Source organism: Physcomitrium patens, chromosome 8 (genome assembly GCF_059467195.1).
Source record: "Physcomitrium patens ecotype Gransden chromosome 8, ASM5946719v1, whole genome shotgun sequence".
NCBI classification, from domain to species: domain Eukaryota; kingdom Viridiplantae; phylum Streptophyta; class Bryopsida; order Funariales; family Funariaceae; genus Physcomitrium; species Physcomitrium patens.
In genome coordinates this window covers 3,254,126-3,267,004 of record NC_143417.1, presented here as the reverse complement: position 1 = coordinate 3,267,004, position 12,879 = coordinate 3,254,126, and the positions used below count along the sequence as shown (strand labels likewise).

The 12,879-nt window shown below is 26.9% G+C and overlaps 1 protein-coding gene across 1 annotated transcript; it reads left to right on the top strand.

Moving 5' to 3' along the window:
- Positions 1 to 515: 515 nt before the first annotated feature.
- Positions 516 to 2,268, top strand: LOC112285549 (peroxidase 5). The gene is made up of 3 exons (XM_024526458.3): positions 516 to 1,297; positions 1,390 to 1,555; positions 1,670 to 2,268. Exons 1-3 carry the CDS (start codon positions 890 to 892, stop codon positions 2,140 to 2,142), a joined length of 1,047 nt encoding a protein of 348 aa, XP_024382226.1. The 5' UTR covers positions 516 to 889; the 3' UTR covers positions 2,143 to 2,268.
- Positions 2,269 to 12,879: the final 10,611 nt, after the last annotated feature.

The following is a 12,879-nucleotide window of genomic DNA, read 5'->3' as shown; positions in this document are numbered from 1 at the left end:
TTTACATTCTTGTACAGGCTTAGATACAGATAGACAAAAACAAATGAGTTGTTGTATGACAGACAAACTACTAAGAGACAAATGAAGTGACAAATTAGAAAAGAATACACAGACACGTACGAACAAAAATGAAAAAGTTTTTTTTTTTTTTTTTTTTTTTTTTTGATGGGTCGGTGAACACAACTACTGAACAAGTCAACTGCTGAAATCGATTCATCGATATCAAACACACAAACAACTGTTAACTGTTAACAGCACTGTTTGAGCAATGGCACAAATTTCATCTAGCACGTGTATAAACAAGCTGAATATATGATTATTAATGCAAACATAAACTAAACACTAGGGATGTTAAAAAATGGTTTCTGTTCAGTAGAGTAGGTGACAAGCTTCAGCAATATGGTGACGTGGAAGAGTTGAAGTAGCAACGCCCTTTCTTCATCGGAAGGAAGAGGAGCTGCGGCGCGATGGCATCACCCTCGTCACCTCGTCCCCGAAATTCAGCTGCGCAATGCCGCGTCAAAACATGCTTCTCACCCCCACGCATCAAGTTGTCCACATCAAACTAGCCGTCAGTGCCTCACGTTCTGCGGCCACCACATTGATGAGCTCCACAACAACCCAGTGGTGGTGGGAATGGGAGCCTTCAAACCTCCGCCAGTGCTGCACACTCATGAAGTCCAGCTTCAACGCTTGGCTTCCCACCCCACCTGATAATCAGCTCACCTGCAGCAACGATCTCTGTCGCAAGCATCACTGCGGGTAGCATTAGCCTTTGTGGGATTCGTCGCAGTTGCTGGAGAGAAGCTGAGGTCCTTTTAAGGATCTGTGTGTTTCTGAGAGATTCTTTCAAGTTGAGCTGGTGTTCAGATAGGTTTCTTGGTCTACTATGGCGGGCTACCGAATATGGCAGCTGCTGTTTGCGGTGTGGGCGGTTTCGGGCAGTGGCGTGGAGGTGAGTGCGCAGTTCGTTGGGTATTACCGCACAAAGGACTGCGGCATTGCAGAAGCAATTGTCACTCAAGCTGTGACGCAAGCGTTCAACCAGGACCCCAGCGTTGCCCCCGCTCTCATCCGGCTGTTGTTTCATGACTGTTTCGTTGAAGGTTGCGACGCGTCCATTCTCCTTGATCCTTCTCCCGAGAACCCTAACGTGGAGAAGCGCTCAGGTCCCAACCTATCGGTGCGGGGATACGAGGTGATAGACGCGGCCAAGACGCAGCTCGAAAAAACGTGCCCGTTGACAGTGTCTTGCGCCGATATTGTGGCGCTTGCCGCCCGCGACGCCATCGTGTTGGTAAGTGAAACCGTACCAATTAATTATCACCCTTGTGTTCGAAGATTTGTGTTCTGGTCCACAATAGTGATTGATATTGCGAAATTTGGCAGACTGGCGGACGTCATTTTGAAATGCCGACTGGACGTCTAGATGGTATGGTCTCGAGCACTGCAAGCGCTGACGCGAATCTTGTGTCTACGGAGTCGTCTGCCAGAGAGCTTACACAGAAGTTTCTGGCACAGGGTCTCGGCCAGGACGAGATGATAACGCTCTCAGGTATCAATACGGTGATCTAAAGTTATTCCGTTTAGTTTTGATTTCGGAGTGACTCAAAAACACACGATGATGGTAGTTGAAGTCTAATTCATTCATACGTGATTGTGGATTTAGGTGCACACACAATTGGCAGAACAACGTGTGCGCAAGTTACTCCTCGTCTCTACAACTTTCCTGGCTCTCCTAACGGTGTTGACCCGACGCTGGACTTCGATTACGCCCTCCATTTGAAACAGGTCTGTCCACAGGGTGGCAACCCCAATTCTGTTGTTCAGCTCGACCCCGTGTCTCCAAACACCTTCGACAACATGTACTACACCAATGGCGTCACCGGGCGAGTGCTGTTCGCTTCTGATATTGCTCTCTTCGCTGACCACCAGACGGAGTTTGCGTCCAACTTGAACTCTGAGAATGCGGAACTGTGGCAGATCAAGTTTTCGAATGCGTTAATACACATGGCGTCCAACAAGATCAAGTTCGGAAGGCCGGATGAAGAGGGCGAAATTCGTCAAAATTGCCGGTTAACAAACGCTAGGTTTGCGGCCACGGCCAACATGTCAAGATCCGCGCATAATCATGGAGCTTGAGCTTTAGTTTACTTGAAAGAGTAGATGAATTCTAGAGCAACACGAAACGGTCACCAGTTCACCCTGATTGAATTTAGACTTTAGCTCAAGAACTGTTTTAATTCATAAACCAAATTTTTCCATCAATTACTCCCAGATTACACATTGGTTTGTATTACGCGGACAACATGCATTATAGGTCAAGAAACGCTGCACAATGCAGTTGAAACTCTGCTACTGCGGTTGATTCCACCATTGCTCTGAATTTTCCGTCTCTTGTTTCTCAACACAACATTTTCCGGTGCGTCTTTCCTTGTAACACTGAAGGGGTCGAAGACGCGTGTACGAGTTGCAAATTATCTCTTCTCATGGGAGTAATTTCAATCTTTCCAACTTAACGTTGAGGGACTACATTTATGATTCATAATGGCGACTGACTCATGAGTTTTCGCAGAGGGTCCGAGGCTATTCAGACAACTAGATCACAGAGTTCCAATTAATGCCGCCTGCAGAGGATTTGGAAGCGTGTTGCTTCAATCTAAAGCTCACACGCGTGAGGTATTGAATGCCCCGCGCGTCGAGAATTAGCGCGTCATTCCAAGCGCTTCACCGCAGGTTCCTCTCTGGACATCCCACCATGTGAGCCCCAAGCCCTAAAATCTTGTTGAACTATATCTCTACAATACAAATAAATAAATAAATTGTATAGACACTTTGTACATAATAGGCATTTCAAGTTGCCAATGCTAGCTTAATCTAATAAAATATAGAAGTGAAGTATAAAACTTCATAATTCTTGTTTATAATAAGGTTAAAAAAAATACCATGTGGTATTTGAATATTTTTGGAACTTAAAAATCATGGAAGGTATTTTTAAGATCTTGGCTTATTTTTCATATAAGAGAAAATTAGGTGCGGATTTCAGATTGATATTAAATAATAGTACTAAGTAATTATATTTGAAACTTAATCTGAACAACTATTACCAAATTATTTTTTGCTCAAAATTTTTTGTTGTTCTTTTCTATTTTCTGATTTCATAAAAACATTATGTGATTTTAAAACTCTTTTGCCCCATAAGTATATGGATTTTAAAAATCATTCAACACCATTGCAAAAATATAATCTTCATTGGTGATATATTTGAAATTGATTCTGAAACTGAAAGTCATAATGCATAACTGAAAAAACAAAGTATCTCACTTTTATATATATATATATATATATATATATATATATGTCATGCATTTTATTTAAATACAAAAATGTCTTTTAAAAGTTTCATAAAAAATTTGTAATTCCAAAAGAAGATGGTAATATAAGATAGAATATACTAAACCTTATAAGGCTTAGAATATTTATTTTAAGACTTCAAACTTATAAAATTTAGCAACTTCAAATAATACTAGAAATAAGTACTAGAATTATTAAAAAATTATTGGTGTTTGAAAATAGATCAAGTTCCTTGATTCTAATCAATCGAATTTTATTAATAATTAATTTATAACTATGTCTTATTGAATTTTTTTTATAATGTTTTTCAACAGCCAAGTATTTGCATATAACTAATATTATATTAATAAAAAAATACCATACCTAAATAAATAGGTAAAACAATAGATAACAATTAAGTTCATTAATGTACTAAATTTATAATTTTTAACCAGAAGATATTATTGAGATCTTTATTAATGTTCTTAGTACATATATTATTTATTATATTCTAAATTTAATAAGTAAAATACCTTCTTAACAAAATTTTATTCTATAGTTTAGAATTTTAAATTAAATACTTAATAAATTTACCTAAAATTAATAAATAATTTCTTAAATTATTAAATATTTATATTTTAAAATTTAAAATTGAAAAATAAGGATTTATTAATTTAGATTTCTTATAATATATCTTGCCTACAAAAATCAAATAAATAAAGAGTGTTTGTTTCTAATTAGGCATGTTACATTACATCTATGTATTAAAAATTGAACATGAACTAAGTATATATTTATTAAAATAGAATATTTTGTTGTTGTATTATATAAAATCTTGCTTGAGAATTTATTAGATCTTTAGTTGTGAAAGATAAATTGGGAATTGCAACAACAAGATCCTAACAATTTTAATAGAATCCTAAATAAATCTCAATTAAAGCTTAACAATCCTAATGAAACCTTACTTAAAATTCAAAGAAATTATAAAGAAATTATAAAAAAAACATAAATAATCTTGAAGAATTTCTAAAAGAATCATAAAAAACTTTACAAAAATCCTAAAGAAATAATAAAAACATAAATCCTAAATAAATCCAAATCAATTCCTAATATAATTTTAAACAAATCCTAATGAAATCCTTAATAAATCCTAAAAAAATCCCAATATCATCCTAAATCCTAAATTAATCCTAATAAAACTCTAATCAAACCTTAAATCCTAAACAAATCCTTCAACAACTCACTAGCACATTGAAATTTTAATAACTAATAAACTAACTGTAGATTTTAATTCAAAATTTGTAAACTTCTTAACTATTTAGTTGAAAATAAGTAAAAACTATTTGAAGAAGATCAAACATATCAAATAATGCTTAGGTATTGGCTAGTCTCATTCTCCAATCTGAATGTTGAACTTCATGCAAAAATTACTCCTTGTTGAACTATTTAACTGCTCTCTAAATTGGCACAATTTTAGATATATAAGCCCAAAATACTCTCACAAATTTTTGATTCAATCAAACTAGCAGATTTTTGATAATTACAATTTATTTCACTAATCCTAAAATTTATATATCCAAGATCCTAATTCAATAGAACTTTCATATCTTTCAATCTAACCATTTGATTGACTTCAAAATTACAAAATATAATTAAAATAAGGACAATGATAAATCCAAAAAAATCACTAATAAATTTACAAATATATCCACAAATTTCTTAAATGTATAAGCCGTTTTTTATTTTTTAATATCCAAAAGCTCTAAATACATCTTTTACTTTGAAAAGCTCTCAAAAATTCAATATGCATTTAAATTACTTGAAACTAATGCTAAGACAACCTTCCTAAAGTTTGCTCTCAAACCTTACTCTTTGATCAACCGAAGAATCCATACTCACCTTAGGTGCTTGATTTTGTGCTTTGAGGTCTAATATTAATCTTGATTCACAACTAGTCCTCTCTAAGCATCAATTCTTGGTTTCTAAAGGTAATTTCTACTAAAAATTATTCTTAATTCCCTCCTAAAGATCCTCACATTATTTATTCTTTAATTTATTCATTTTACCTTGTTTATGGTATACAAAGTAAGTAGAAGCCTTTTTTTTAATAAAAAGTAATATTAATATTAATTTTTTTACTCCCTTCTTATCTTTTATCCATGTTTTGTTACCATATCTTTCAATTAGGTTCTTTTATAATAAAATCCATATTTTTAACTTTCACCATATAATTGTGTTACAACACAGTATTTTATAAAAGATGAATTATTATAATATATCTTCATTAATAATTATTTTTTGATGCGATTGAATAATAAAAATTATGCTATTTTAATAATAATGATGATAATAATAATAATAATAATAATAATAATAATAATAATAATAATAATGATAATATTGTATAAATATTTTTTGTTAAATAAAATTCGAATTATAATATATACTAAGATTTTTTAAAATAAAATAAAAATTAAGTTGTTATTTTAATTTGTTAAATTTTAACAAATTTATTAAATGTAGTTTATTTTTTTATCTAAACATAAAAAATCTTTATATTTTTTTTATAAAAAAATATCTCAAAAGGTATAATGATTTAACTTCAAATTCTTATATTTTATTTTTTAAAAGAATAATATATATGAATTAAATTATTTTAAATTTTAATAAAAAACAAAATCATCTACTATCTTTATATTATATAAAAATTAGTTATTAAATTTGAAGTTTAAATTTATTAATTATTATTAAAATAGCATAATTTTCATTAATAAATTTAAAATATTTTAATAACATCAAAAAATGCTATTTTAATAATAATGTGATCACAATTAATAATTTTCATTAATAAATTTAAATAATAATTGTAATTTTTATATCTAAAATACTACTTAAATGATTTTATATTTATTTATGTTTTTCATATTATTCTAATTGTAATAAATAGTTAATATTTTTTAATTTCTATAATTTATCTTATTTATTATTAGATTTAGTATTTTATTTTATGTAAAATAAATGATATAAAGTCATTGAATAAAAATTCCGATTTTTTTAAAATATCTTTTATGACATTTATTAACTAAAATTTATAGTGGTGTAAATAAACAAAGGGGTGTAAATTGATATTTTAATAATTCATAATTTTTTTTTATCAATTTTCAAAAAATATTATCCTATATGAATTGAAATTTTTTAAATATAATTATTATGAAATTATTACAGATTAATTCACATTCACATACATATTTCATTTAAAGGATTAAAATCAGAAATATAAAAAATAAATAATAAAATAGTTAATATATTTTATTTTAAATAGATATAAAATTAAATATTAATTTAATTAATTTAAAATAAGAAGTATTTATATTATGATTAAATATTTTTGATTATTTCTGTAAAAATAAAAAAATAACAATCAATAATAAATTTATCCTAATAAAGTTAGGTTGCAAACATAGTATCTTTACCTTGAGTAACTATATACATTATTAAGAATCTTAGTTTAATTTTAAAAGTCTGAATTTATCTTTTTAGATTAGACTAGGTAGTCTAAATAATTTGAAATGTCTAAAATAAAATACAATTAAATGGTACAATTGAGCATTTTGGCACGGTCACAATTAGAATTATTTTTAATATATATTTGAGAATTGAACCTTCTAATGAAGTGAGAAAAATATAGAGAGAAGTTACAAAAAAAAGGATCAAAGAAAAAAAGACACGATTTTTGATTCGTTATAAAATCATCTAAGCTATACAAAGTCTAAAAACAATTCTTTTTGGAGGCTTTGCCTCAAAAAACCTCTACAACAGTGTTGCCCCTTAAAATCCCTACAATTTTTGTCTGTGTTAATTAGGATCTATGTAACAATATATATATATATATATATATATATATATTCTTATAACATATTTTTGAAGCACTTCCTTTTCTATTGCATATTTTAGGCATAGTTTTTATAAAATCTACATGCACCATTGTAATACCTCCAAATTCTATTTTTCTTCTCTTCTAATGCTTCCATTTTTATTTTGTCTTACTTTTCTATCAAGCTCCAAGCTTCTTGTAAAATATGTGATAATAAATCTATCCAAATAAAGCTATGCTACTAACAAAGGATTTTTAATTTTGATAATATAATATTTATAGGAAGTAGTGTATTTCTAAGATAGAAAATATCATCAATAAAAGGTTTTATTATTAAAATAATTTAATATTTTTTATATAATCTAAGTTTGTAATAGCCTAATTTAGATTAAGAAGTTTAATAAAATTAGATTGGTGAAGACCAAATGTCTAGTCTTTGTATAACTTAGTACTATGGCATTAGCATAATTTTATTGTTTAATATATATATATATATATATATATATATCATTAACTTTGAAAATCTTCTTTTATTATATATATCTCATGTATAATCTAATTTTATGTCTTTATTCTAATATTTTTAATTATTTTTAATTCTTTTAATATTTTATTTTTTTTTACATCAAAATCTATTTTTGTTGTAATGCAAGCAATAGAAAATCAACCAAGATAAAGACAAATTATTCGAGAAAAATTTTGAAATTTAAACAACCAAATGTTAAGAAGAAGTTTTTACTATTAAAAAAAATGAAATTATTTAAATAATCTAATTTTAACTATCTAAAATATATTAGAGAGCTTAAAACCTTTAGACTACCATAGAACAAATGTACTAGCTGTATATGATTTAGCATTTTTATATTAGCACAACTTCAATCTATTATAAAATTATTTTTTCTTCATCTTCTTTCATGCCTTAAATATATTTTTTTATAAATTTTATGTTTTTTATGCCTTTGATGCATTATATATATCTATATATATATATATATATTTATTTATTTATTTATTGATACATCTCTACTTTTTCTTTCTCTTTCCTCTCCTTTTTTCATACAAAACTTCAAATTTGTTATTAAAAGAGCAATAACAGATTTGTGTATACAAAGATTGTTAGTAAAGATTGTTTAATTTAAAAATTTTAATATTATTAAGAATTTTTAAATATTTAAAATAAATTACTAAAGAAGATTAATATTTTATAGATAAGCTAAATGAGAGTCTTTATAAGTTCAAACAAGTCAAATTAAAATGCAATAACTAAGTTCAATTAGTATTGTAGCGTCAATATTATTTTTGTTTTTATATGTAATTATTATTTTTTATTTTTTTATATTTTGGCATATTCTTAATGAAATTTTTATATATTATTATAATCTTTTTAATCTCTTCAATCTTCTTTATACTAAGTTTTAAGCTTATTTTGTTAACAAATAAAAAAGAAAGAGAGAAAAATAATAATTTTTTAAAATAAAAAACAAGTAGCTTGATCTACATAGCTTAATTTTATATCAAAAATAATGATACAAAATTCACATTATCTAATATTTAATATTTAATGAACAAGTTAAATTCAACTTCTAAAATTATATTAAGGAGCTTAAATATTTTGGACTAATTATGATAAAATATGATTATTATATGCAATTTTGTATTATGACATCAACATAAAAATTCTCATATTTTATAATTTTTCTTTTTTTCTTTATATGCATTGCTATATTATCTAAAAACTTATTTAGAAATGCACTAGGTATTTGGCTGTAGAAAGTTTTGATCTTACTTTGAAGTTTGGTTTACAACTTAAAGCAATGCATTAGGCATTTTGAAACATCCTTTGGCAACATTTAAAAATATAAATAAGCTTCCAACTATCCTAAGTATATCCTATCAACCTTAAAAAAATAAGATATATCTTAACATATTTTAATTAATTTTAAATAATTTTTAAATAATTTTTAAATTATTTTAAAATTATTTAAAAATAATTTTAAAATAATTCTTAATATAATTTAATTAAATCTTAAAAAAATCCTGATGAAATCTTAATCAAATCCTAAGTAATTTTAATTAAATTCTAATCTAATCATATAATAGATTCAAAAGCTCAATAATTATAATTTTTTTAATCTATGCTCAAAATTTTCATTCTTTTTAATTTTTTAGTATATGATAAACAAAAAAAATAAATTAAAGATGATTCAAATTACTAACTATGAATATAATCTCATAATTTGCTTGAATTTTATTTTTTTTTTCTAATTCTAATGCCAATATTTTAACATCAATATTTCTTATTATAAATTTTTAATTTGTTTTCAAATATATTATTAAAGAAATAGAATTTTGATGTCACAACACATAGTATCAATAAGATTGTATATAAAAAGAGTATGAAGTAAGATAATTCTTACCTCCATTATCCATTATATATAGATAGTAACTACTATTCTAATAGATAACTTCTATCCTTTTATAAATACATCCATTCAAAATTCTATTAAGATTATTTATTAATATCTTATCTACTATAAAGATATGCCTTTACCATATTTTTTATATTGTTAATATCTTTGTTTTGTTCATCTTCCTTATCTCTTGGCCTTCTTATGTACCAAGAAACAATCCTTTGTCTATTATCGATTTGTTTAAGGTATTATCTTCTATAAAATAATTTATTTTATTTTTATTTTTACTTATTTATTTTAACAATTCTACTTTGCTAATAGTCAAAGGCTTTCAATCCTAATGTCTTTGTTAATATGTGATGTCTATTCTTTATTAATACCTTTTCAACAAATCAGCAAGCATGTCTTCTATTACACAATACTTCATATCAATTACTCCCATTTCAATCTTCTCTCTTATAAAGTAATGTTGAATGTCAATGTGCTTGATCTTCAAATGATGTTTTGAAAACTTTGTAAAAGCAAGACAACTTTAATTACCATATTTCATTAAAGTTGCTTCAAATTATACAATTTTAATATTCTCCAAAATTTATCTTAGCCATACTACCTCTATTATATTATAGCTTACTGTCATGTACTCTGCTTCCATTGTAGACCTTGCAATTGTTGGTTCCCTCTTGCAATTTCATCAAATAACTCCCATTCCAACCAAGAACACATATTCCATTGTTGATCTTCTATCATTTACATTTCCATCTCAATCCATATTACAATAATTATACAAAGTAATGATATCATCTCTAAGACACAATTTGAAGTACAAAGTGCCTTTTAAGTACCTCATGGTTTTTTTGATGGTTGCCTAATGAATTGATTAAATTGATCAAATCATTAAAATAAAAGATGACAATCAATATAAACTCATTTGATTGCATTACATATAAGGAATAATCAGTATTATTCTTTACAAACTCCTCATTTAAAAAGAATGTGTTAATATATTGGTATCATACCTTTCGTAATTGCTTGAGCTTATAAAAAGATTTCTTCAACTTACAAACAAAATTTTATTTTTCTTCAACAAATATTTGAAATTAATCCATGTAGATATCTTTTTTTCAAATTTTCATTCAAAAAAGTCAACTTCACATCTATTTGATATATCTCTAAGTCCATTGTTACTTCAATTGCCATAATGGTTCTAATAGTGGTGAATTAGGCCATGGGAGCAAATATCTTATTAAAATCAATACCAATAACTTGTGAGTATCCTTTGGCAACTAATCCAGTCTTATATCTCACAAAATTGTCTATTGCATCTCTTTTGATTCTAAACATCTAATTACAACCAATTGAAGATTGATTTGGTAGAAATTGAGTCAATTTGCATGTTCAATTGTCCATAAGTAATTGGTACTCTTCTTCTATGGCCTTTTTTCTATTTCATTGTATTATATAAATTCAATGAATCAATAAGAAATATAATATTTATAAATTCTTTATTTATTTGAAGAAAAATATGACTCTTCTACCATTCACTAGATTATTTTTTTTCTTCTTAATAGATATCTCTTTTTACTTGATAAAGATTCACCTTTATGCATTCAAAGGTCTCTTACAGGCTTCTTATCTCTTAAAGATTTTTTCTTCACATTCAAAGGTTGATACTTCTCATTATCAACACCTTTAATATTTTGATTGTCTTCATTGCTAATTCTAGCCATTGTACATATATTTTGGTCTACCTTCTTTGGTTCTTCATTTTTATTTGTATTTTCACTATTTTCAATCTCATTATCTTTTTTTTATTTTTTATTTTTTAAAATTAAAGATGTATCTATAAATATACCATTATTTTTTAAAAAATACATCTCTAAGTATTCACAAGTATTTTTATGCTTCAAAAACTATACATCATGGCTTTTGATGATCTTCTTAGTTTCTAAATACATTAGTGTATATGCCTTGATATCTTTAGAATATCCAAAAAATATATATTTTTCATCTTTTATATGAAATTTGGATATTATAAAATGTGGTATCTTTGCATAAGCAATACATTCAAAAGTCTTTATATGTAAACTACAAGATTTTTTGCTACTCCAAGTTTCATATAAAATCATTGATGTAACTATACTTTTAAGGCATCTATTCTTTATATACATTATATTTATCATGACTTCTGCATAATATTTATATCCAAGGTTTTGTATATGAAGCATACTCCTTGCTATCTCCATAATAGTATGATTTTCTTTTTTCAACAACTCCATTTTGTTGTGAACTATAAAGAATAGAAGTTTATCTTTTAATACCTTAAATCTTCAAGAGTCTATCAAAATACTTTGATACATACTCACATTTTTATTTTTTACATAATATTTTGATCTTATATTCATATTACTTCTCTACAAGTGCTTTAAACTCCTTAAATCTTAAGAAACAATCACTCTTGGCTTTAAAGATGTAAATCCATATCTTTCTTAAAAAACCATCAATAAATGTGATATATTATCATGCTCCTTCAATTGATGGTGTCTTCATTGATTCACAAATATTAGAATGCATAATATCCAATAATTTCCTAGAATGTACTATAATCCCATTTGGCAATGAAGTCTTTTATTGTTTGCCTAGTATACAACCTTTATAAGTAAGTGGCATGGCATTGTAGCTAAATTGACTAAAATCCAAGCCATTTACTATGGATTGGAGCTCCTTCATGCTTTTGGCATTCAAATGATTAAGTTGTTGATGCCAAATTTCAAACTTATCTTAATCTTTTGGAAACTTAGCAAATGTTTCCACTTCAACTCCATTGAACTTCTTATAATTAATAAAGTAGAGGTTTCCAATCTATAAAAAAAATTAGCATCATCTTATCTACTCAATGTCTATACAAAGCATCAATTCTTGTCGAATTGAACCTTACAACTATGTAATACAAGTTTTTTTTACCAAAAGAAGGTTCTTCTTTATCTTTGGCACATATAATTTTTTTTTTAATTTCATCCTTCACAATATTTTTTACAATAATGGAGCCAATTCCAATGGCTTGCACCATGCTATTGTTTTCCAACCAAAATTTTGTTGCTAGAATTGCTTCATAAATATCCAATAAATACTTATATCATATCATGTGCTTAATAGTATCTAAATACACAATCCACTTAGACATTGCAATAATAGAGGTTTCTTTATTTACCATGAAAGTATGATTATCTTCACCAAAGTTATCATAAGAATTATTTATATTCT

Coding starts and splice junctions, on each gene's coding strand:
- LOC112285549 (XM_024526458.3), top strand. CDS start 890: ATGGCGGGCTACCGAATATGGCAGCTGCTGTTTGCGGTGTGGGCGGTT. Junction 1,298..1,389: donor CCCGCGACGCCATCGTGTTG/GTAAGTGAAACC, acceptor GAAATTTGGCAG/ACTGGCGGACGTCATTTTGA. Junction 1,556..1,669: donor CGAGATGATAACGCTCTCAG/GTATCAATACGG, acceptor TTGTGGATTTAG/GTGCACACACAATTGGCAGA.